General features: G+C 36.1%; 1 protein-coding gene across 9 annotated transcripts; it reads right to left on the minus strand.

Annotated features, from left to right (window-relative positions):
• On the minus strand, positions 1–24,800 carry LOC111372195. Of its 9 annotated transcripts, none has more exons than XM_022994411.1 (12): positions 23,511–24,798; positions 22,597–23,326; positions 21,439–21,934; positions 19,993–20,144; positions 16,504–19,866; positions 13,961–14,164; positions 13,649–13,852; positions 11,700–11,858; positions 10,350–10,697; positions 2,392–2,818; positions 941–1,031; positions 1–299 (listed from the first exon to the last, which is right to left on the minus strand). In XM_022994411.1, the coding sequence occupies exons 1-12, from the start codon at positions 24,647–24,649 to the stop codon at positions 221–223; spliced, it is 7,392 nt and encodes a 2,463-aa protein (XP_022850179.1). In that variant the 5' UTR covers positions 24,650–24,798; the 3' UTR covers positions 1–220. The 9 variants fall into 9 exon arrangements, with proteins under 9 accessions (XP_022850179.1, XP_022850178.1, XP_022850181.1 ...); XM_022994410.1 differs by having other exon boundaries at positions 1–312; positions 23,511–24,797; XM_022994413.1 differs by having other exon boundaries at positions 1–312; positions 22,597–23,285; positions 23,511–23,897.
• Between the last annotated feature and the right edge of the window lie 2,844 nt (positions 24,801–27,644).

Genomic DNA, 27,644 nt, shown 5'->3' on the forward strand with positions numbered 1-27,644 from the left:
TTAAAATGGAAAATTCAGTTTTATTGACTGCCCATGTTAAAATCATAACATTAAAGAAACAGCAATTTGCCAAATGGGTAAATGATGCATCTGTATTATCAAAAAGATTATTCAGCATCAAGAATACTTCTTTCCCGCTCGAATGCATGTGAGATATTATCTTCTTGAAGTGAAAGAAAATGCGTACACAATGATTTTTGTCCAAGAATATTTGAAATCACTACCAGAAGTTGTTCGCAGGCATGAATTTCATCCATTTTCTGCACTTGGTCAAGCTCAAAGGTAAGATCTCTCCACGGCTGGTAATATGACCTGTGCAAAATATGGCGAAGTTTCTATTAGCATTCAAGCAGCACACACTAGGTAATATTTGTAATTCACCAGAGCAATTTATTAATGTAATATGAAGCTAAGAACACGTTAGGCCTAAAGAAACTTGTAGAATTTATTTTCCAAGAGGAAGTGAAGATTTGCATTTTCCAAAAGTTACGTCTACTTTCTCGGGCAAATATGTTCGGAGAAAAAATTTACTTAAAAGTAGCTTCTACGCTTAGATACGTTGGGCTTAGATAAAAGTTACTTAAAGCCCTTACTAATTTTTTTGTAAGCTTGGTAGTTTCAGCAATAAAGAACAGGACGTCAGTATCAGCTTTCATGATAAATACTCTGATATGTACAAATTTCTTACTAGTTTAAAATATAAAATGGTCCAAGATTTTGTGAACTGCCAAATAGGATTATTTTTTAGTGCATTTTTAGCTGAAAAACTCTATAGAAAGAATAGACCTTAACTTGAAAGTATCATGCTTGAAGACTTATGATGAGACGAAAGAAATAGAAAATCATGCTTGAAAACTTATGATGAGACCGCCATTGGAATGACAACTATACTTTGGGGAGGGGATTGGAATGGGAAAGTGAGGCAGTGCAACCATATTACCATCTCCAGGCAGGATTAGCTTCTGCAGGGCAGCGAATCTTCAATAGAAGCGATGGCAAAGAAATCCCAAGACCAAGCCAAATTTCCATATCTGAAAAACAGAAAGAACGCAGTAATTAGTGGGTCATTTGCTAGAGATAAGTAGCTAAAAATGGCAACAAAAGGTCATTGGGATGTAGAATCAAGGTACAAAAAGGTTAGTTTGTCACAACCTTTATGGCCAGGATGTTAGACTAGCATTTTAATGTACATGGAAGCAAAAGAAGACTGCTTATTTATCCATGTTTGCAATGACATGCAAGGATGCATTTCATAGGGGGTGCTTTACTGTATCTTTTAAAAGCCATAAAGGGCCTTTCACATTCTGTTTCAAGCTGGAAAAAACCAATTCTGCCAATCTGAGTTGTCCAAACTCCATAGATCTCAATGCCAACTTAATTTAATCATCTATGTATAGGGCTGGACAAAACTCCCGAACTGAACTGAACCCAATCCGATGGTTTTTCTCAAGTTAAATACCCGAACGGGTATTTGAATTAAAAACCGACGGGTATGATTCGGTTCTCGGTTCTAGACCAAGACTCGAAAAATCGAATAAGAACCAAATCTCCGTAATTTTTTTAATTAACTTATTTTAAATAAGTAAAATTATTTTATTTTTTCTAAATAAATTTGTTAACTAGTTAATTTAGTTCAAACAACAAAATATGATTTTCCTATTTTTAATTTTCAGTTCAAAATCAACTTAATCAAATTGACCTCAATTTTATCCAAATCTGTTATTCTACTATAGTGTCGTTTCTACCGGAGAAAATCGAATTAAAGCTCTACAACATTTCTCGTAATTATTTTGAGCTCACTATCTTTCTTTTTCTGTGATTTTAATAATCAAATTTATGAAAAATTCAACAAAGAGAGACGTGGAACACATAAGATTGAACTACGTTATTTTGTAAGAGCTAATATTGAGCATATTATTAATTAAATTAACATAACTTTGTATACATTAAAAAATTTAATTATAATACGGAACCGAATGGAACCGAATCCCGTTCCGTAATTAAATTTGGACCCGACGGTTTCACTTACTAAATACCAAAAAATTTCGGATCGGTTCAGTTCTCGTTAGAACTGAACCGAACCAGACCACATCCAGCCCTATCCATGGATCGTTATAAAATTCATTCCCTATTTAGGATCCACTAATGTATATCAGGCTGAACTAATCCTATTCATCAAAAGATTGGGCCTGTAAGCATATGAAAAGGCAAAAATTTCTGAAGTAACCAAGAATTTTTATATTTGTTAAAGCACCCATAAATCTGAAAAAGGAAACCGTAGATAGTTATCTTTATGCACAATCCATAGAGTTAGTCCTCTAAGATAACCTGGGGAAGGAGTTAAGCATGACATAACTAGCTGATAAATTGCTCAATCATACGTAAGTATACCTGTGGGCGAAGAACCAGAAAGAAGCAGAAGACACAGTGCAGAAACAACCGATGGAAGCAATCTATGGTTTACACCCAGCAACTGTTGCAGATAAAAAATTGATGCAGCTAATATCTCTCCACAGCCATATCCAACCTCGTTTTCTCCAAATCTTTTCTCAAGGCATTCTAACAGAGACTGCAAATTGTTGATGTTTGATTGTTCCCATATATTATCAGTGTTAAATTTACATGAAATCTTTCTGAGGATCACTGAAGCAGTCAACCATCGCAAAAGCTTTGATACAAGAGAATCTTCAGGTTCTTCTTTTTCTGACAATGCTGTCATTTGGTAATCGCATTCTTCAGGCTGGAGCACCTTTTTTGACTCTGACTGGATGGCATTTCTAACTGCCCAGCTTAAAAATTTTGATAGACTTTCCTGATCCTGCACAAAGCATATAATAAATTGCAATATTTAAATGAACTAGATTTTATTAAGGTCTATATGATGAACGCTCACCATGCCAGAATAAAAATGAAAAAGAAACTGCAATATATTATATACTAAAGAACAAAACGATATCAAGAACGCAAAATGATGTACTGGAATTTTTCACTTTTCAATCATAGATTTCAATGAAGCTGTGCACCAAAAATAGTGTAATACAAGTGCAGTGCAGGAACATCAATCAAATGATATCAAGCAACTGCGTTAATCTCCCAGTAATGGAGGCTAAGATAATAAATAGAGAGAAGTTGGACTAAGAAATGTGGAATGCTATTGAAAGAAGTAATATTGGTGAATACGAGACTTTCTGCAGATTGGAAAGCATGCACAACAAGATGCTAGATCGTGAAAGGCAAAATTAAAGAGGAAATTATCATGAAAGTGAGACTCAAAGATAAATGAGCTTGCTTGATTTTCAAAAACAGCATAATGACTAGAGAAACACTGGATAATCATTCAAAAAGATAGGGTATTGCTTTGCATAAATGATGTAAAACTAAATCAAAATGGGGTGTTTAATGAAAAAAAGACTTTTTTTTTTTTTTAATAGGTAATCAGAGAATTTTATTCCTTAAAAGAGAGTGCACGGGAGGTATACAATCACTTTAGGCATGAAAGGAGCAACATGAAATTAGGCAACCCTACAACAGGATTTTTAGCCACTGCATTAAACTAAGTATACAAAGTCAAGTAAAATAATTCTCTTATCTGCTCTGTTATTTTTGTTTGATCTTCGAAACATCGATCGTTCCGTTCTCTCCATATACATCATACAATGCATCTCGGGATAAGATTTCAGAGAAGTTTGCTATCCTTATCGCGAAGTTTTCTCCTCCATGCCTGAACCACGTCTTTTATACGCCTAGGTAGCACCCAATCCATTGATTGAGAAGTCAGAATACTGTTCCAAAGCCAACGTACACCATCACAATGAGTGAATAAATGATCAATCGTCTCTCCGTCCTTCTTGCACATATAGCATCACTCGGTTACATAAAATCCTTTTCGTCGAAAATTATCCACCGTTGACACCTACCCCCTCATAACTTCCACAATAGAAATACTATCCGTGGAGGCAATTTGCTTTGCCACACCATCTTCCAAGGTAATGAACTTTCCACAAATCCCAAAAGGGATTGAAAGTATGAGTGGACTAAAAAAATACCATCTCGAGCTAACCTCCACCTGCTACAATCACCCTCTCCTACCCGAATTTGTATCTCATGTAGAGCGGTCAAAAATGACGAATAATCTTCCAATTCCCAATCCTGTAAACTTCTCCCAAACGTAATATTCCAACTATAGCCCCCATTATGAATGTCTAATACATCACCCACCATAGCAACAGGCTCTAACGCAATGCGATACAATGAAGGAAGTCCCTCCTTTAGCGGTTGATCGCCACACCATCATCCCAAAATCTAATATCAGTGCCATTTCCCACCACAAAATTTAGTTTGTCCCTAAAATCACTCCATCCTATTCGGATATACCTCCACAAACTCACCTCATAGGAGCCACGACCCTCAACCGTACACCAAGCCCCCTCCATCACACCATACTTTGCCCTAATGATTTCTCTCCAAAAGCTCTCCCTCTCCACTCCAAATTGCCACAACCACTTGCCCAATAAAGCCTTATTAAACAAAACAAGGCTCCTCACTCCAAGCCCCCCATTCTCATAGGCAAACAAATAGTACCCCAATTAACCAAATGCATTTTCCTCTCCTCCCCTAACCCTGCCCAAAAGAATTCTCTTTGAAATCTCTCTAATCTATTTGTCACTGCAATCAGAATAGGAAACAATGACAAAAAGTAAGGAGATTTGAGAGAGTGGATTTAATAAGAGTAAGTCGGCCTCCCTTAGAAAGATACATACGCTTCCACCCTGCTAATCTCCTCTCCATTCTTTCCATAATACCATTCCAAATATGTATACTTTTAAACCGTGCCCCTAGTGGGAGGCCTAAATATGACATGGGCAATTGTGCAATCCTACATCCCAATATGCCAGCCAACTCCTCCACGTTAGTGACCTCCCCAACTAGAATAACCTCAGATTTCCCAGACACCGCTTCAAAACATAGGAGCAAACGACGCAGGTTCCTAAATTGTTCATCATCCGCATCACATAAGATCAACGTGTCATCTACAAAGAGCAAATGAGACACCTGCAATTGGCCAACCCTAAAGCCCCTTACCAAACACTCTCCCACAGCTCTTTCAAACATCCTACTGAAAGCCTCCATCACAATAACAAAAAGCAATGGGGATAGTGGATCTCCTTGCCGCAATCCTCTACTACTCCGAAGATAATCCTCCGGCGTTCCGTTGACCATAACTGAGAACGGAACAGTAGAAATACAGAATTGAATCCATTTACACTACTTATCCCCGAAGCCGCACCTCCTAAGCATATACAAAAGGAACCCCCAGTTCACATGATCCTATGCCTTCTGAATATCGAGCTTACATAGCATCTCGGGAATTCCCAAACGCAATCTTGAATCAATGCATTCATTCGCTATAAGCACAGAGTCCAAGATCTGGCGACCTTTTACGAAAGCATTCTGAAGCTTGGACACTACTTTCCCGAGCACCTCCTTTAATCTGTTCGCCAGGACTTTCGCAATAATCTTATACACCCCACAGATTAGGCTAATAGGACGAAAGTCCTTAATGTCGGTCGCTCCCAATTTCTTAAGGATCAGCACAACAAATGTAGCATTAGAACTTTTTTGGAACCTGCCACGTTCAAAAAAATATGTAAACACATCCAAAATTTCCGATCGCACCACCTTCCAACAAGCCTTGTAAAATGAGAACGAGAAACCGTCCGATCGAGGGACCTTATCCTCGTTCATGCTGAACACTACCTCCTTGATTTCATCCTCCTCAAAAGGTCGCTCTAAGCACCCGACATCATCCTCCGTGATAGTAGAAAAATCCAGTTCTTCCAACTCTGGCCTCCACTCAAACTGCTCCTGATATAGATTCTGATAGAAATTCACCAATTGGCTTCCAATTTCGAGCGGTTCTTCATAAGTTATCCCATCCACTTCCAACACTGTGATAGAGTTTATCCGCCTATTAGAATTAGCCTATGTAGCACTAACACTCTAATTAGGGTAGCGTGTCCGTGTCCGACACGTGTCGATACCGACACTCTTCGGACACTCTCCAATAATCATTTTCCATTTTCCATTTTTACTATAACTATTATATATTTTTAACTCAAAGTTTTTAATAAATAACAAATAAGTACTCATATTTAAAAGATTTCAACAAAAAAGAATCAATAATAAGTATAAAACTAAATTTAAACTATATAAATGAAGAATTTTAAAAATTTAATGAACGTGTCGTGTCGGTACTTTTTTGAAAAACTACGAGTCGACGTATCCGACACGTATCGTGTCGGACACACGTGTCCGTGTCGGTGCATCATAGGAATTAGCGATCTTGTGAAAAAACTTAGTACATTTATCTCCTTCTTTCAACCAATTGACCCTAGATTTCGACGCCATGCAATCTCCTCCATCTCCACCAACTTCTCCAACTCTTCCCTTAATGCTCTACGTTTCTCCTTCTCCTCCCCAGCCAACCTTCGACTCTCCTCCCACCTATCCAACTCATCAATCTCTGAAAAACACTGAATTTTACGACAGTTCACATTGCCCACAACCTCCTCATTCCATTTCTTTAAGTCTCTTTTCAAAGACTTCAACTTCTGATCCAACACAAAACTAGGAGACCCCCTGACATCGTAAGATATCCACCAAGTCTATACTTGCTCCCTAAAACCTTCAACTTTCAACCACATTTTCTCGAACCTAAAAGGCCTTCGTCCTCCACCCGTCCTGTTCCCAGTTAACATAATGGGGAAATGATCAAAGTACACTCTCCACAATCTTCTCTGAATGATATCTGAATACTTAGCCTCCCACTCTCCGCATATCAAGAATCTATCTGTACGAGAAAGAACAGGTTGATCCCGATTAGATGACCAGGTAAAATCTCCTCTAATCATAGGCAAATCCACCAACATATTCTCCCTTATAAAGTCTGAAAACTCCTCCATAGGGCCAGTGAGTCTCCCACCGTTTGACCTCTCAATAGGAAATCGAACCACATTAAAGTCACCTCCCATACACGTTGGTAGATTCCACTAAGCCATCATTCCAGTCAATTCATCCCACAAGCCCCTTCTACTGTCATCAGTATTAGGCCCATAAACACCTATAAACATCCACTAAAATCCATCCCTAATGTTTCTGAACGACATCGAAATTGAGAACAATCCAACACTCACCTCCTCCATCTCAAGCACTCTGGTGTCCCACATGACTAATATGCCTCCAAAAACCCCTGATGATCCCATAAACTGATACCCTACATGCTGTCCCCCCCATAAGCTACTGATCACCGCTCTCGAGATGACCTCTATCTTGGTTTCTTGTAAGCATACAAGATCCGCTCCCCAGCCCCTTAGCAGATGTCGAACACCCATCCTTTTCCCCACTTCATTAAGTCCCCTTACATTCCAGCTAATGATTCATGGTATCATTTTAACAGTCCAGCATCCCTCCCTAGTACTCCATTCTTGGACTCACCACTTTTGCCATCATAATTAACTGACCATTCGAGCCTCTTAAGTTCACGATCGCCCTTTCTTCTTAATTTACCTTCTTGTTTACTCATCTCCTGTCCCCTATTGGCCTCCAAATCTTCAAACAATTGTAGTAATTTGTTTTCGTATCCATCACAAGGCACGCCCATTAACTTAATGAAATCCTGAATTTTCTGTAGAACCCAGTTCAAAGGCGGGTGTCCAGCTTCAAATCCAATCAATTCCCCTGTTTCCTCCATCTGTATAACATCAATTTCTATTTCTCCCTTCTTGGCTCCATCTACCCACAACACCAGTGCTTTTTCCGTCCCCAAGTCACTAACCTTCATTGACTTAGAATTCCTTCTATTATATGTGTTCGCAACCCTTGTTGTCAAAGGTGTCGCGTCGTGCTCTATCACCCCTGACAGTACATGCCTCGTCCCTTGGTCACCTAGTAAAAGCCCATCATCGTGTAGGATTGTGTCCATTGCACCCATCGTTACTGTCTCCAAGTTCACCATACTCGGCTCCCCTTCTTTAGACAAAGGTACCACCTCTCGGTCTACATTAGTCCCTGCGTCGACCTCATCCATAACCATCCCCTCTAAGACATCACCTTTGTCATATTTAGATTGTCCCTCATCTGTTTCAATCCGATCAATAGACTCACAAGTGATTTCGAGTCTTCCCTGCTTTACTTGATTATGTGCCGATTCCTTCTTATTCAATTCCGATGCTTGTTTTCCAACAGCTGGATACTCATCCATACCCACCCCACACTTGTGGCAACATAACAACTTCTTGGGACCCATTTCATACCCACTTCCCACTAGCCTAATAAATTCCTCCAACGCTCCTTTCAATTCCTAGACACAGGCTATAATTTCAGCCCTATTCAAACAAAAATCCTGACCTTCATTTACACTGACAATGACAGTCATCTCCTTTTGATGTTGCATCCACTGGTCAGCATATTTCGAGGCATGTAAGTTTGCTATTACGTCTGCATAAGTCAATCTTTGTCGATTACGTTCATTCACCGGTCGTCGTTTGGCCTTATCCCCAGCAACAAAAGAATCAAGAATAGTTTGAAACACCCACGAGATTGATGCCCATCCTTCTCCATTCGCGCCTTCTGGCACCATCACAACTCCTTTCCGACGCCTATCCCCATACTTCGCTATCATCAAGTACCTACCACGGCGGTTCGCACAACGCTGTGCCAAGAAGGTTCTTGATGACTCATTGAACCTAGAAACAAAATCCTCATGCTTACTAGTCACCCTCAACTTGTCCACCATATTCATCATCCAAAGTGCACCGAATCTTCCTATGCTAATTGCATTTGATATCTTCGAGCCCCATTCGGTCAATCTAACAGCACCAAGATTAGTAACAGAAATTGCAAACTCCTTCTCCTCAACTCGAAAACGATGATTGAAGGCCACATCGAATTCATCCACAAACTTCGATCCCTGATTGTGTGTGAACGGCTTATTAGACGACAAAACAGGCATCGTCAGTGGAATGGGGACATTCTGCCCGTCATTCTGGTTCGTCGGCGCCGACGCGTGGTGTGACTACCACGCGCCGTCACACGCGCCATTTTGGCGGCGCGTGGGTCCCTCAACGCCTCCACCCTCATCGGAATCGCCTGCGCAGACCGCCGGTCAAGCGCGTTTGCCAGGCAGTTGGCCAGATTTTGATGAATCTGGAGCGGCTTCCCCTGTTTTCCCACTTGTACTCCGATATTAGCGTCGTTGTCTCCAGCTAGGGCGGCAGTGCTAGGGTTTCCACCTAGGGCCGCCGCCTGCTTGTGTGGTTTATTATGTGGCGTGAGGCCGGTGAATGGGGATTGGTAGTTCGACGTGATGTTGCCGTCGCCGGCGACTGTCGCAACCGATGGTGATGGGGTGTTCGATGGCTGGCTAAGGGTGTGGCGTTTGGATGTTAGGGAGGAGAGATCCATATTCCTCACTTTAAACCATGAAAAAAAGTTTAATGAAAAAAAGACTTATGAACAAAATGTCAATATTGCTTGTCCAGGAACAAATATAAATGAATTATGACAAGGACTCTGCTGGTTACTCTGAATAAGAAGTTTGATGCTAAATAAAATTGGGTGTCTGAGGAAAGAAACACACGAACAATATATCAATATTACTTGTCCATAAGTGAAGAAAAATAAATGAATAACAAGAAGGGTTCTGCTGGTGTCCCTGAATAAAAAATTGATGGTTACTTATTTAAATTTTTATTCCACAAAATTGTTCACTTCAGAGCTTCATTATTCATTTTCCAAGTTGCATTCATATATTAATAACCGACACAGGACTAAGTTAATCTACATAAAGCTCACTTATATAGAATTCAATAAAAGTGGGATGATATTACTTAGAGAGAATGATAAAGGAAAAAAAGGTCAAGGTCTGCTCAACCAAGGAATACAAGAACAAAATATATTAGGAATTGAAACAAGCATCCAACCACGATAAAGTTCTACCAAATAAAAACAAAGGAATTAAAAAATGGAACAAGTTTTTCCTTCGATTAGTCAAATAATCAGTCGGAAGAGTTTAGGTAATACTTTCAAAGTGACTCTTGATGGGAAAATCCAGTATATTAGGGATCGGCACTACATTTCCGACAAAAAGGAAGCAGGAAATGGGATATGATACATGCACTGTATGAGAAAACACACATCATTTATGGACTAAAACATTCAATTAACAACATATCAATTAGTGTACGAAAATTCCATTGCCCAGAATCATTAAGTATTGCCATTTTCAAAGATGGGTAGAGTGTATCCTACATGTAGATAGTCAAATATATATAAGAGAGAATGACAGATACCATGCCCATAACAGTGGTTGGGGGAGTACTCATGAGCACTACTTTCAGTCCCAAAGCTGCACAAGGACTGTACTTCTTTTTGGAGCATACATCAATGGCTTCACACAGCTGAAATAAACCTTCATCTGACAATGTGAAATGTGGTTGATATACTTTCCTCTTCTGTGATATTTTCAGTACTAATCTTAATATTTGCAGAATTGAGTTGACTGTTCTTTGTTCTTCCATAAGTTCACCGTCACCAATTAAAAGTTTGTATAAATGGCATGAAAGTTCTGAAAGCTGCTCCAGAGCATACTTTTGCAACCATTCCACAATATATCTGGCTGAAGTAACATCATTTATCACCTAGATTTGGAAAATAATGCAGAGTCAATAAAAAAAAAAATGCATCTTCAGTTGACACCTATGCTTTCACAATATGAAGAAGTTAAAAGGAACAGCGGCTAAAAATATGAATAACTTCAAAACTTTTCTTCTTTATCAAGTTTCGCTTTTTCCCCGTTATTGGACATTCATATAAATTTTATCCTTCTTAAGGAACATTGAAAAAAATATCGTTCTTTTGACATGAAATTTTTTCCCCACTAAGCATATTTATGTCACAAAAAAGAACAATGATCAGATGTCTGCTTTACAGAAGTGAACATGATGTGTAAAATAATATTGTTTTGATTTCACCATGTTCTAAGAAGCGGCATGCATTAACATCCTCTCACATAGTGGGGCAATATCTAAGAAAAATAGAGCTTAATATAATTATATAATGTATGATAAATGGAGTAATGCTGAAGCACTTAAAAGTATTTTTTATGTATGTTTAGTTGTTTTAGATCACTTTTAACTCATATATGGAACAAATTTTACAGCATAAAACAGGGGGAAAAAGTTTTAAATATGAATTTTTCTCATTATCAAATCCATTTTCATCACTCTCTTAATCTATTCATCATTCTCTTAATCTATTTTTAATCGGTTGCACCTTCAATTCTTGAGATGTGTGGTCTCTTATACTATTTTAAACTATGTAATTAAAATAATCATTCTTTGGGAGCACATGATACTCTATTTTGACTAGCCACTATCCTTATTCGTGTTGTGACTTAAAGAACATTGATGACTTAGTTCTACCAATTCTTTAAGGAGAACAATTAACGATTTTATATGGAAAAGATAATCAAAACTGTATAGTTAGCATACCAGTAGAGCACTAGACTATAATGAAAGAAACAGAAGGGAAGGGGGAAAAAAGGAGACCCCTGTCTAATATAAATGGTCAACAGCAAGGAAAACATTCTTAGGCTAAAGGAAAATGCAAGAAAAGTAACAAAACAAAAAGAAAACTTATACCTCCAATATTATAGGCAATTGCGTGAATATACAATTTTTCCTGTCTTCATATTCTTTCCAGCATAATGACGAGACAATAGAAGACAACCATAATATCAGACCACAGTGTTCAACTAAAAACCGAGTCATTTTATGAAGTTTCACAGCCTTCCTTACTATCTGCAGCATGCACCATTTGTTCAAATTCAGCTCTCACAGAAAGTAGCTTGTTGCAGAAATAACATAATTAACAAGAAACCAATTAAATGCATGCACATTTAGAGTGGAACACAGATTCCCTGAATCAAATAGGTCGATGCCGGAGCGAAGTCCACGGCGGCATTGGCCTTGCGCAGGTTTAATTCATTGTCTAGTTGCCAGGGACGCTGAATGGGTTGGGAGTGCGGGGGCAACACCTCCGCTTCGTACGGTACGGGAGTATTTTCTTGTACGGGCCTCAAAGTCTTATATGGGCCTAAGTTAAGGTTAGTATAAATAATATGTTATAACCCTATTTTTCACTACTGAATAAAATTATCTCCGCTTCGCCCTCGTGGACGTAGGCACGCAACCGAACCACGTAAATTCTTGTGTTGAATTCTCTATTTCATCTCTTTATTATTGCACATAAAATTCAACATCTCCCCTAAAAGGAATAAGTCAATCCCGTATAAAAATGTCACAAAGCACTACACATCTAGAAGGAAGTCAAACCCAGCAAAGAATCAAAACCAAACTTCCACATTGCGTAGAAAGAGAATCCCATTGTTCAAGGGTATAATAATTAGTTACTCTTTATCCATGAAACGAGTTAAAAAAACCCCAAATTCAGAATTAAATATGCTTAGTTGCTTTACTTGGATATGAGGATAAAGAAAGAGCATGTTTGGCTAAGCCTATAAAAAGTATTTGTGCTTAAAAGAAAAGTAAGTGAAGTTTTCTTATTAAAACTAAGCTTTTGGACTAAAAGTTATTTTACTTTTTTGGAGAAACCTGATGGGAAAAAAGTTGCTTAACAGTAGCAATTAGCCTTACATAAATGGTTGCCTAAGATGAAAAGTTACTTTAGGCACTTCTACATTTTTATAGGCTTAGACAAACATGCTCTAATTTCAAGAAATTTACCAAATACCAGAAAATTATGGAGTGTGTTTGGAATTTAATTAAGTGCCATCCTGATCAAGAATAATCAAAATGATAGTAATAAAGAACATGAAGGAAGTCTGGCTTATGATGATTATACTGACTGTCCAAGGGAAAAAGAAAATTACAAATAACATCAGGAAGTTTAACAATTACTATAACTAATTGTTTCTTAAGATAAACCAGTTACTTTCTCTGTTTTATAAATTATATCCGCGAGTATGAGTTAGTCCATGTCCAAGAAACAATTTTATATAAGTAAACTTCTCCCTATGCGATGTCATCCTAGAATCTTCTTTTGGTTACATTAATTCAAATGAAAATTTTAATCAGCAAATAATTTAGAACCTTAAAGTCCCTTTAATCCAAAACGAGTGCATCCAACTGTATTAAGTCATCAAAACCAAACAAAACATAATATCCATACATTAAATTGTTTGGCTGGATAAAATAGTTCAGAATCTTTATGAGAAAACTGCCGAGTATTTTGCTTGGTAAAAGAAGAGCTTAATAGTAGAATAAGGAAATTATATAATTGAGAGATAAAATACCAGATGCCTGACAAGTTTAAGGTCAAGTGTCATGTTGATGTGTTTTGAAAAACTGAAACATTTGCAACCTTCTTAATATGCATTTCTAGAGGCTATCCCAGTAACTAAGAAGTGACACAAATGAAATCAACACGGTAGAGAATACAAGAAAAATGTAGTAGAAAAGACTTGATAAATTTTGATAATTCATGCAGAATAAAAGCATGTGCATACATGTCTATGCACAAGTAAACATGTGTGCACGCCTACAGAGAATTTTTACATAGCACAGCTCACCTGAATAATAAGTTCCTTTGACATGTTATCTGAAAGAGGAGATCCATAAAAACTCATTAGCATTTCAAAAGTGGAATTTCTGATATATATTTGTGCATCATCATCTGTATTCATCCCAGCATACAACAGTCGAAGTATCCACAACCTGTCTGTTTTGAAACTAACAGAGCTACTCCAAAAAAAATTCTGGAATAATGGTATTGTCTGGAATATAATTTAAGAGAACAACAGAAGAGACAAGCATATAAGAGTTGATTTTAGTAGAAAATAATTGAAAAAGAAATAGATGGAAGAGAATTTTCGACCATATACCTTCATATCCACACTAGAACAACGCATGAGATTCTTGCTTATGGTTGAATAATTGTCATGTGATGGATCTAATAACACAAAAGAAGCCTCTGCAACAAATACAGCAGTTATGGAAGGAATCCTCTGCCATGGTTCTTCTATACAATTTTGCAAATATGACAATAAAAGCCGAAGTCGGGTGACATCTTTCCTCTTCTGACATTTCTGCAATCAAGGATTTGAACATTTCCAATCATTAAACCCCTATGCAGCTACGTCCACAAGGCATATAGTCTACCAAATCAACAAGTATAAGCCGTGTCCATTGTTGACAAAAAAAGGGATCCCAATAACAATTTTTTTTTTCTTTTTTCATTTTTTTGGCAAGCCACTATCATGTTATATTTAGCTAATATTTCTTTAATCTTACAACGTGATAGACAAAAGTAAGATGCGGAAGATAATTTCCTTGACATTGAAACATATATAAGCCGACTAATAAGTGATCAGATAAAATAGTATATGTAACATATGTCGAAAATCTTTTACTCATTACAGATGAATATTCAAAACTTTGGCCATAAGAATGAACGAAGTCTGCAAAAGATTTAATTAGAAATCAAATTCAGATTTGAGGAAAGCACTCTTTTATGGAGTTGTCACATTATATGGCACAAGAAGTCAATATCAATGCAGGAAAGTGGGTTCAGATGACTAAATTTGATAGATTTTATTTATTTTTTATTTTTATTTTTTTTTTGGGGGGGGGTTCAAAAAGGGACTCAGGTCAAGGGAATTAATATGTCGGATGATGAATAGTCATTTGGAGGGAGAAAAGTAAACTTAAAAAACACAGGAGATAAAGATTCCATTATGTGGGGCCGCAGAAAAATGCCATTTGAAGATTTGGGGTGTCTAGGAAAAGCGATAAGGTAGTCAAACAAAGGGACACCAAATACATCAAATAGGTTAGCAAGTTACAAATGGCGAAAAGGAATGTGCATGCACACAGAAAATTTGGGAAATAACTAGAATTCTAAGGCATGACACTCCAAGATTCTTTAAGTTTATATAAAACTATATTCGATAGTGCATGGGCAACTAAGGTTTCAAGAAGCTTTTGACTTCAATAGGTATTTAAGCCCCTGTTTGATGCCCATTACCTGAAAATGAAAATGGGGGGAATAGTATTTTTTTAGAAAAAAATCATATTCAGATTTGAGGAAAGCACTCTTTTATGGAGTTATCACATCATATGGCACAAGAAGTCAAGATCAATGCAAGAAAGTGGGTTCAGATGACTAAATTTGATAGATTTTATTTATTTTTTATTTTTATTTTTTTTTTGGGGGGGGGTTCAAAAAGGGACTCAGGTCAAGAGAATTAATATGTCGGATGATGAATAGTCATTTGGAGGGAGAAAAGTAAACTTAAAAAACACAGGAGATAAAGATTCCATTATGTGGGGCTGCAGAAAAATGCCATTTGAAGATTTGGGGTGTCTAGGTAAAGCAATAAGGTAGTCAAACAAAGGGACACCAAATACATCAAATAGGTTAGCAAGTTACGAATGGCGAAAAGGAATGCGCACGCACACAGAAAATTTGGGAAATAACTAGAATTCTAAGGCATGACACTTCAAGATTCTTTAAGTTTATATAAAACTATATTCGATAGTGCATGGGCAACTAAGGTTTCAAGAAGCTTTTGACTTCAATAGGTATTTAAGCCCCTGTTTGATGCCCATTACCTGAAAATGAAAATGGGGGGAATAGTATTTTTTTAGAAAAATGAGTGGTTGAAAAAGAAGGAAAAGTTTTCGATTTACGTGTAATATTATTTTATGGAAGATTGTGTGGTTGAAAATAAAAGAAAGAAAAATGAAATGTAATGTAATTTAATTTAATGGGGATCAAACAGGTAGTAAGTAAGTTTCTCTACTTCATGAACAGAAAAATCGAGCTACTAACATATAAAACTAACATCCATATGGAGAAAAAAAGAAACATAGGCAAACTAATGTCTATACATTCTTTTCAACAGAATTTGTTGTCAATGAATCAAGGCCTGCAGTGAGAACATATCCTATTTGTGACACCAATACCTCGTCCTTTTGTAATTATCTCTAGTGAATGAAGCTATTTTCCTCCCAAAATTTAAATTGTTGAAACCTTGCCCCTGTTTGAGCCTCACTTTTTGGGGTAAATGTGGTTTTGAATAGTGATTTTTTGAAGAACATGTGGTTAAATTTTAAGAAAATTTTGGGAGAATGTGTGTTGAAAATGAGATTTTGGAAAAATGGAGGCCAAACATAAGCTTTACAATCAAACACGTGAATCTTTAATATAACCCATTGAAAGACAGTGAACCGAGAAGCGCAGGATGAATACAGGATCGTACGTTTGCATCTGATCAACGGTCACAAAATAGTCCTGAAGAGTATCACCAAAGATTGAATGGGCAAGGAAAGGCATAAAAATATAGTTGTTTACGAGGGGAAAAAATTAAGAGAACAAGAAATGGCAAATAAGACTTGACCATAGTATAATAGTCCCAGAAAGTACCTCATGGACATCTTCAAAGTTATCTTTTTTCAGCTTGCTTGTAGTTCCTTCTTTGACAGTTCTATCATAAGGAAAATAAAGTACTGTTTGTGCACACAACTTGGGGTCAATAGGAACATTCTCTCTAAATTGAATCCTCCGACGATCTTCGAAGGCTTCAACATCAATATTGTTCAAAGAAGTTATGCCCTGATCCTGTTCCCTCTCTTTTCTCACTTTTAAAGCAGCAGTACCCCATAGATAATCCATTTCAGCAATAGTTCCAGTGCTCGACTTATCACTCGACTCAATTTCAATCATTAAATTGTATATTTCTAAATCAACTTCAGAAAGTGTTGCCCCATAAGAAGACAAAAGCAAATAGAGCAGTTCCCTTGAATTTATGCCAGTGTCTCCTTCACCATTAACTTTGCTTTGCTGAGCCTTGATGCAAAAAAGGACCCTGATCAACTTAACAAGTTCTAGCCGCTTTAAATTGAGCTGAGATGATGTCATATTCTCTCTCCTGTTGAGTACATTAGTATTAGGAATAACAAGTGATCTTAACATACTCTGCATAGGAGTGAAAACCAAGCCAAACTGAGTAAAACCAACTGATTTGCAGGACAACTGAATTGTTTTCGTGAATTGGGAGTGAGCAAGCAAAAGCTGTAGTAGTGTAATGCAAGAGAAATTCCCTTGAGACAATGAAGTAAGAACAGTTTGCAGCATCCTCAGTGTTGCAGGATCCTCAAACCTATAGAGAAGAAATGACTTGGCAAATAATTCTATGAAGGCAAGTGAGTCCAACTTGATAAGCAAATCATGCATCAATGCGGTCAAATCCGATACAGTTCTCATCATAAAGACTTCCAAAAATCTAAACAAGGAAATGTTCTTGCCATCAAATTGTTTGGAGTGATCAATGTTGCTGGGGAATTTCTTGACAAGCAACATCCAGGAATGAATCAACACACTAAAGAACCGGATTCTTGATTTATCCAGGACATGAGAGCTAACTTCCAATGGATTCATCTTGGTTTCTCCATTCTCAGGAAATAATAGCATCCTACAAAATTTTATCTTTGCAACAGCTCTATTCACAAAGTTTAAAGACTTCTTAAGTGAATCAAACTCCATTTGGCCATGATCACAGTCTAACAGATCCTCGTACAGACTCACATGTGGGCAGACAGAATCAAAAAGAGTCAATCTCCTTTCCAGCTTCATAGAATGCCCACTTAACAGAAGGTAATCTTGCACCAAAGAAATTGATTTTACAAGAAGGCTATTAGAGAAAGTATTCAAGAATTCTTCTCTTGATAAAGGAAAGGACTCATCGAGTCCTATCTCAAAAATTTCCTCGGAGACAAATCTGTTCCAGTTACAGAAACCATCCAAGAGTCTCCTCCCATAGAAAGAAATCATATACTCAAAGTGCTTGAAAAATTGCCTCCCGAACTTCAGAAGAATTGAATTCAAGTACAAGAGGACCACTGGGAGACACATTACCACTTCTTCATCAGAAATTAGGTCCAAACAATTTTCCGGCATCGACTTGGCCTGGGGAAGCAAAGATTTATTTGGCACTTCAGAAATCATGTGTCCAGAGAGAGATAGATGCAGGGGGCTCATTTCAGAAATAAGAAACAATAACTCACTTTTCGTTTTGTTTATCCTGTGCAAGCAATGAGAGAGCATATTTACAGGAGTACTTGCTATAACTCTTGTCATAACCATAATAGGGTGGAGATATGGATTTTGCACAACTGTATGCATTCTTTTAACAACCTTGACAGCTTTTAGAAGACATGTATCGGCAACGTCCAGTTCAAAACGACTGGAAATCTCATATACTTGAAAAAAAATTCCCTCAAACAGGGGAACATCAAAACTTTTCTCTTTTACTCCACCAAAAAAATTGAATTCTGTACTTCCTAAGAATGGCTGCCACATATCTTCCCACAGAAAATCGAAAGCCCAACCAGCAACATGTAAACCAACAGAAAGAGCTGAATTTTTCCATGACAGACAAAAAGCCACGTCTTGGAAATCAATCCTGGAGAACAACCACTTTACCAGTTCAAGTAGCTCAAAGGGAGATATGAAGCGAATCAAAGTGTGCAAAGCATAAAACGTTGGAAGTAGAGGCTTCAAGTCCTTTGTTTTGATACATCCATCAAATTTATTCTTAAATGTCAGAAACAGTTTATGCACTAGGATTTTGAATGCCTTCGCTATCCTCTTATTAGCATGACTACCCTCCAATTGAGATCTCTCACAGTTGCAACTAGAAAACAAAAGCTTGCAAGTTGTCCCTAATAAAGTTAGGACATGATGATTCATCCTATGCACTCCTTGTTTAGCTACTTGGAGAAGTATTTCCGAAGGTTCCCCAAAAACTGAATCTTCATTACCAGAAAAAGGCCATGTCAGCGATGCTGTCACTGCAGGATGATTAAAGATAATTTCTGCAACCTCTGCAGCATACTGCAGTTGTAAAGGAGCATGAGCATAAGCTGAAGAAAAATTATTAGTATTTTCAGCAAATATTTGTTTCAATGAGTGCACCGCAAGAGTAAAGCACAATTCAGAAAGCATCTCAAGTTCATCCAATGGTCTAGCTCTGTAGGATGATTGTGCCTGATTGATCCAGAAAAGTAAGTTGCAGAGAGAAGAAATCAAATGATCACGGGGCATCTCTGACAGTTTAGCCAGAAGAAGTTTTTGCAGCTTCGGGTGCTTGAACAAATGTGAATCACTGCTTTGTGCAATGGATGAAAAAATCACATGAAATGGTGTTTTTTCTAAATAGAGACAAAATGCAGCCGAAGCAGCTTCCATTGAATAGAGATCAACTTTGTGAATCATCTCATCCTCTCTCTCTTCACCATGCATTCTAACACTTTCCAAACCAGCAGTGAACATTTCAGGCCACAATTTAGAAACATCACTAAGAAAACTTGATTGAAGAAAAAATATAGATGCCAAGACTGGGAAAGCGGCCCCAATTAAGTTATTTGCAATAGATATGACTGAGGGGAAATTCCATAATATCTCAGCAGGTGATGTGCACGTCATTGAAAAGGAAAACCCCAGTGTTGATCCAACTAATCCAGTACTACATTCACTATTCACAACTCTTTTAACATCCCTGAGAGTACTGACAAAGGAACTGTCAAAATGCATAACTTCCCCAGGAATTGAAGAAATTTTATAAGTTAGTTGCTGCAAAATGTTTCGTGAAAAAAGCAACAGTATCTTCAATGGCCTCCACTCACACGGGCAGGCCGAAAGATCCAAGACATCAACCTTTCGGCCAGAACTCTCCAACTTCTCAGATAACAAATGGTCAATTAGAAATGATAATGGGCCAGCATCTACCTAGCCAAGTTCAATTACTAAACTGTGTCAACGTATCAACGAGCAAACCTTCATATCAGAATCATATAGGGGAAGTAAACGAAGGACAAAAGTAAATAGCATTAAGAAAGAAAGATGTAATGCTACCTGTGTGTCCATTATATATTTGATTGTGCAACACACGTACAATGATATTAGTGTCTTTTGGGGTAATGTGAAGGCACCAGAGCCAGAACTAAGCAACCGCAGGCACTTCTTCAAGATACAAATAATGAAAGGGCTAAATTCAGGAATTAAATCTGCCAGAATATCACATCACTATTAGAATGCAACTTACTTATGCTACCAAAGAAAGGCTTCAATGCAATTAAAATTATTAATCACAGGTTGAACAGGAAACAGGGGCTTCAGATTTTTTAACTTAATACAATACATGGAATACCTAAAAGATCTCAGTATTAAACCACTATGTTAATTGTTATAATAGTGAGAACTAGAAGACTAGGAAAAACAGATCAGGTTGCAAATAAATTCCAGATCCGAGCTAACTACTGTCAGCGAAAGGTGAAAACAAGTGCACCAATGTTACACACATAACACAAAGACATGGAAACAGTTTATTAGAAACCGGAAGTAATAAAAATGCCACATTAGTCGAGTGTTACCAGAAATCACTAGAACCAAGTAAATAGTGAATTTATAAGGTCATTACAGAATTAGATATCAATTTTGCTATGCTAAAATTGGCTATTTGAATCATTTTCTTCAATAAACTTCCTTTGTCTGCAAAATTATTGAAATAAATAATTAATCACAGAAGTATAATTTACAACTCCACAAAAAAATTGGTAGTTTCCTTTTATTTTGTACAAGTTCTTCACAAATTAAAAGATCCAATACCTTCAAGAAAGATTCTTTATAGCTTATAAATTAATCTATGGTAGGGAATCACATTTTTCACTAACTAGCAATTGCAATACTGATCCAATTTCATGAATTGCTTATTCATATTGCGGCTGTCATAAAAAAAGACAATTCACTATAGTGACTAAGGGACAAAATCAAACCCCACCAATCTCCTAACACTGTTTTATGGAATAATACGACTTTCACTCCTTCAAGACAACTGGTCACAATTACAAATAGAAAAAGGATAGGGCAAAAGAAAATATTAAAAAAAAAAGAGAGAGAAAAAAAAGAAGTGTATGGAAGGAGTTCCACTGCACTATGACTCAAAATATTAAAATAAAATAAAATAAACAGAAACTAAAGCTAAGCTCCTAATGCCAGATAATAACAATCAAAAAACATATACTACAATTCCTTCTCAAAAATTTTCCACTTATCCTTGGTCTGCACGTCCTCGATCATTATAAATTCTCTCTACACTAATTTCTTGAGTTCTCTTACTTCATTCATCGACTTGAAGAAATTCATTTTATCACTAGCTCTGATCCATAATTTATTTTTATACTAATTCTCAACCTCAAAAACAAAAATTGCAGGAGAAATTTTTACATAGAAACAATTGATCACTAATGAGAACAGTTTGATAAAAGAAACTGTAGCTTCAGTTAAAAAAATTTCAATTACCTTTACCGCCTTCTGAATCATAGGTGTAATGCCTCAAGAGGTCCGTGTATTTAAATAAGTTATTTCCAATAGTCGAAACAGCATCACATAAAAAAGAAACAATAATTGAAGACAACTTTTGGAAGATTTCAACCTCTGGTTCTTTTACATAAATGCTGTTGCTGTTATAGCCTGGTATAAAGAAAAACCAAGCACAAATTTCCCTTGTGTTATTGTCAAATGCACCAGTACTTAACATGGTTGCCTGTGCCAGAACATAAGCTTGCTCTTTTATCTCTCTGGTTGGTGAATGTATTAACAAGCCCAGAAATGGACGCAGATGCCTATACATTTGTGCCTGGGTTCTAATTGGAGTCTCGTATTTGGAAAACGAACCAACATGCTGTATAAGCAGTGGTAAACAAGACTGCAGCACAACAGGTGGTAGTGATGAAGGATTACTTGGTAGAACTTTAAAGAAATCGAAAGACCCTTCAAATACTGCAGGCATGGTCCTCTGCAAAAGAGTATCAGAGCATCAACAGAAAAATATAGAATAATTTACCTAGGAAGAATGGCAATTATCCTATTGGCCCTGGTGAAACAATTATTCAAATTTATTTGTTTAAATCCTTGATTATCTTCTTAATATCATTCATCATCCTTAAAGCTTAGCCAACAATGTCGTACATCAACATAGTTATTGTGGATTTACAAATTCAGAAATATTTATCCTTTTTTAGTACTTGACTTCAGAATAGATTTTCTAAGCCCCTGTTTGGGGGCTGGCGCTCAGTGTTAAAACAAAATGGAAAATGCTTCTTGTAAGTAACTATTTACATAATGTTTTACATAATGATGAGGTGTCAAAATTTAAGTAGGTAAATTGTTTAATTGATGAGATTTTGAACCGGTTATATCTCACCATATCATCTGTTAGTAAATCATTTGGTATACGTGTAGCACAACCGGAATAAAATTTTAATAAATTTTAATAAAAGTTGATAAAATGCGTGATCAAAAAATTGTGAATCTCATTAAATATGTAATTAAAATTAATTGTCAACTTAGACTCAGCTAAAGGTGAAAATTTTAGCTAAACTCAGGAAGATCAATTTATTTCATAGATATTCTAATAGTTCTCATCTACACTAAAATATTTAGCATCTCACAACTTACATGATAGATTTGAAGTACATAGAGCAGTTTGGAGTAAAAATATGTTTCCCCTTCTTCTAGAGCCATGTCCATTACAGGGCATTGACGCAAACCCCAAATATCTCCAATAGTCTTCACAAAATTAGTTCCATTACTTGGCTGATGCTCATCGCTGAAATCCACAATCCCTTCAATGTCCCCAGATGAATTCAGCTCGGGAAAAGAATTAATCCCACCTACTAGAATGTCCACATCCTCATTTGCAGTAGAAGCTTTCAATTTTTTCCTATCATTCATATAATGTTCTGAAGTAAAATCTGATTCAGTTTTTCTCTTTGAATGAGACTCAAGATTCTTGTAGTGGCTAATCATAGAAGACAAAAAAGACAAAAGAACTTGGGGATCAGGAAGCAAAATACGAACTTCGTTCTGAATGTCTTGCTCTAGAGCCTTCCACCTGTACAGCATTTGATTCCTCGAATAACTTGTCTCCAGAGAATGCAGTAAAGACTCCAAGAACTTTAATTCCTCCAGTACAAGCCTCAAAGTTCCATGTTTTACAAGAGAATCAGAGTGAAGTAACCCTTTATTTATTACTAATCTAGAGAAAGGTCGTGGGCTTATACATTTTATTATACTTTGCACATATGGACTATCAAAGGTAGGTGGCTCTAGAGAATCAACAAAACCAAAAGCAAGCCCCTCACTCACTGCGGAAACGACATTTGCAGCCAAAGAAACAGCAGCAGACCTGCAAATACCTCGAGTTACTGCACATAATGACACACTAAGACACATAAAACTTATGAAATATACACAAAATTCGAATGTGTTTGTTCACATGTATCAATATATTTTGCTCGTCATAGTATGTGTTGCACAAATTTTATATCTAGAATTCATAACAAATTGGTACTGCATTAAAAAATGCTAACCAGTTAGGTGATGCGAGATCTTCAAGGTTGAAAGGGAACTCGTCCAAATACGCAGAACCAAGTGAAGGCCTTCCATTCACAATAGCCAGAAGGAGATCCTTATGGTACTCGACCTCAGTTGCCTTCAACTTCTTCATCAGACCCAAAAGCCGTTTTGGATTTCCTCTCAAAGGACTTGGCTGTCTGTCTAAATCTGGCATCAAGCCATTCTCAGGATTAGTACACACCTTAATCAACACACTGTGAGCCAGAGCCGCAGCATCCCCAAAATCAGCCCTCCCTGAAATGCTAACCAACTGTTCCAGAGTAACACTACCGAACAACACACTCCTAAGCCCTGGAGGCACTGACGACTCAGGCACTAGCACTCTATCACACAGTATTGAGAGAATATGGACAACAGTCTCCTCATCATCATTCCCCAGACCCCTCAAAACCCCTGAATACATTGCCTTCTGTTGCAAAACCCCCCTCAACAACCTTGGATTTCCGACCTCCAAAAATGCCATAGCAAACCGCACATATGCTTTCCTTGTTGAATATTTCTTCCTTCTTTCCTCAAATCTTTTTGCCCTCAATTTGACTTCTGCGAGCTTTGGAAAAATAGTTAGCTTAAAATCAAAAGTCTTTGCCATATCCCACGCCAATTGGGAATTACGCCTTGTGACCGAGGCCAACAACTGGAGCGCAGGATTCTGTCTCTTCGCCTCTTTACTATTCAACTCCTTATACAAATCCTTCATCTTCTCCTCAATTATCACTCGCGCAAACTTATCCAATGCCCGGCCAATATTAACACCACTATTCCCATCCAAATTATCAATCATCCCAGCAGGATGGGTTAAAATCACGGAAATCAAACTTAAAAGATAAGAAAACCCAGGTTTTTCCTTCCGGGCATCCCAGGCCTGGAAAATTTCAATGAGCTTGGATGATGTTTGAACGTAAAGGTGGAGGAATTCCCGTCCAAAGTCGGATTGGAGCAATTTGATGAATTCTTTCGATGCGTCGTAGCATAGTTTTGATTCAACCGAAGTGAGATTGCGGAGTAGTTCTTTGAGTTTGGCTTCATGGTTAATTTTGTTGGCGAATTCTGGCAGCTTTTGTTCATTGCAGTCAATTTCACCTGTATTTTCCATTCGCACTTGAAGGAACAGAGAGAGAGAGAGAGAGAGAGAGAGAGAGAGCCCAAAAACCCTACCCCTAAAACCTTAAACCTCAATGTCCCTGCTATCTCCTTTTTTCTTTCTTCTTTCCAGAGAAAGAGAGACGTCAAGCCCTAAAACCCCACCCCATAAAACCTCAATGTCCCTGATATCTCCATTTTTTTATTATTAATTTTTTTTTTTTTTTTTGAACCGATGGCGCTCCCTTTTCTATTTTTTTATAATAGTATAAAAGCTAAAAAAAAATAATAAATAATAATAATAATAATAATAATAATAAAATAAAAAAAGAAAAAGAAAAAATAAGTCACTAAACTGATCGAATTAACTTCTATTGATGTATTATTTTATCAAGATTTAAGTCCTCCTTTGGCCCCCTTTTTTTTAAATGAAAATGATTGAAATAGTATTTTTTCGAAAAATAAGTTATTATAAAAGAAGGAAAAATCTCCAGGGTTTACATGTAATATTATTTTATGAAAGATTGCATGTTTGAGAATAGGAAAGAGAAAAATGAAATGTAATATAATGAGATTCAAACAATAGCTAAAATAGTTCTTGCAGTAAATATAATAGTATTTATGAATATTTTTATATCTGTACATTCCTAATAACCATAATTCTTTCCTGTAGTGCTTTTGCTGTTAATAAAACATATAATTCTATTGATTTCTTTCTTATGTTATCTCTTTTTACTCGGACCGCACAAAAAAATCACGAAATCGCAAATTGAACCGAAACCATTGAGTTGAAACCGTTGGTTCGGGTCCACGTGGACCCGTGGTTTCTTTTTCCTCAAACCGAACCAAGGTTTAGGTTTTGATTTTCAAAAACCGCACAAAACCAAAACAAACCGTTTTTTAATTTTTTAATTAAAAAATTAATGTCATTAACTTAAAAATTTTACAATTTTCACTTAAAAAAATTTTCAATTTAACAATACAAATTACAACAGCCTATTGAAATAATCATAGAAAGTAAATTAGATTCATCATTATTGACATATGATTTAATAGGTTCACAGTACATGTCCTCACCTAATACCTAAACTAAACTAAAATTATTCAAAAATCATATAAAATGAAAAAAAAACATATATTTTCAACAATTCAAATCATAATTTAACAAAACTATATCAGTAAATCACGTCCAAAGTTTCAGAAACCATAACATAAGTTCTAATTTCTGTAACATTTGACGCTTGTCTACCACTGTTGAACGAATCGCTAGTTGCCTTCACCTGTTAGTCTACAAATATCTACCTGAATCGTCTCTTTCTCTCTTCTCTTTCGATAAGTTTTAGATTTTTATTCTGGCCATTTTCCATTGTTCTTTCTTTTATTTGTTTTTTTAAACTTATTATATACTTGTGAGTTGTGGTTTAGATAGAAAAATAATTATTTGTTTGTCTAGATGATTAATGAACTTGTTTTTTATTTGAAAAGAACGAATGACGAAGTATATTGATTGTGTGAAAAATGTTAAAATTCCCTAACTAGTTCTACTACCTTTTACTTTACATCTCACTAGCAAAACAAAAAGAAGTTTTAATTAAACTATAATAATAGAATGTAACTCTACATTTACCAACCGTTATATAACAATATGAATGTCAAACAAGAAAAGGTAAATAAAAATGAAGAAAGATGTATTTGTTCTATTAACATCTTTTAACAAACAATTTTGAAAATAATTTATTCATGTGTTCCATGGTAAATATGAATGTAATTTAATATTTAACATTATTAGTTATCGTTTATACTTATTTTTACCTATGTTCAATACATTATTATAATGTCGAAAGGTAAATCGCGAATTAACATCGAACCAAACCGCAAATTATGGTTTGGTTTGAAAAATAAAATGGTTTGGTTTGATTTGAAAAAATTTCAAACCGCTAAAAATGGTTTGAGTTGAAAATTTAGTACAAACTGCTCAAATCGAACCGTGTTCACCCTAACTTTTTATCTCTAGTTTATAACACGTTATTGGCATGATAATTTTATTCAAAATTTAATATTCTGTCTAAAGAAAAGAAAATGCAGCATTACTTCTTTTATGTTTCAAAAAAAATTCCAACTTTAATTCAAATTCGAATTCGTGGAAGGTAGTAAATTTTGTTGGTATACGGGAAGCGATCTTATGTATGTACTAATTAATTAACTTTAGTGAAGCATACTGCAATGAATTATGGTAACGGAAAACCCTTTTTCCACTTTAAGAATGGTGGCTCATGCCACGCAATTTTGGTGACTTGGTGCATTATTATTTGTCATTTATGATTGATTTCATAACTATGATATATTTAGAATAGGATTTTAATATTTGTACATGAAAATAATACATAAGCAATTATAAAAAATGGTGCATGGAAAAGATTGGAAGAAAAATTTGACTGTATTCTAAACTGGAAAATGATAGTATGTCATGGAGTTATTATGTAATTCTTTATGTAAACCTTGATGTACTTGTGGTTGGGTCCTTTAGAGTATATTTGAGCCCTAATTTTTTAAAATAATGCATTATAAGATAGTATTTTGATAAAAATATGTGGTTAAAAACTAAGAAAAAGTTTTAATTTAAGTGTAATATGATTTTATTGAAAAATGTGTTATTGAAAATAAAAATAAAAATTGAGAAAAATGTATTTTAGAAATAATGGAGACCAAATAATGGCTTGATTAGTTAATCAATTAGATAGTTTACTTGATGTTGAAAGTGGGCCAATTCTATTTCTTTCCAACTCCGTTTCGGAATACATGCATCAGCTTTGGTAATTGATTTTTTTTTTTCCATATACATATATCTTGAAGATTTTTTTCTAACGTGTGTTTTGGTAATTAATCTTTATATATAAATTCATATCATATATGTTTGGTAATTAAATTTTATATATAAATTCTATCATGTTTGTATGGTAATTAATATTTTTTTAATCCAAATAAATATTTTTAGATATTCTTTTATA

The sequence above is a fragment of the Olea europaea genome, chromosome 23 (genome assembly GCF_002742605.1).
Source record: "Olea europaea var. sylvestris chromosome 23, O_europaea_v1, whole genome shotgun sequence".
Classification (NCBI taxonomy): domain Eukaryota; kingdom Viridiplantae; phylum Streptophyta; class Magnoliopsida; order Lamiales; family Oleaceae; genus Olea; species Olea europaea.

Excerpts from the sequence above, each read along its gene's own strand:
- LOC111372195 (XM_022994410.1), bottom strand. The coding sequence starts at position 24,649 with ATGGAAAATACAGGTGAAATTGACTGCAATGAACAAAAGCTGCCAGAA. Across the intron at positions 14,165-16,503 it reads ACTTTGAAGATGTCCATGAG|AAATGTCAGAAGAGGAAAGA; the intron begins GTACTTTCTGGG and ends CCTTGATTGCAG. Across the intron at positions 13,853-13,960 it reads GTTCTAGTGTGGATATGAAG|ACAATACCATTATTCCAGAA; the intron begins GTATATGGTCGA and ends ATTATATTCCAG.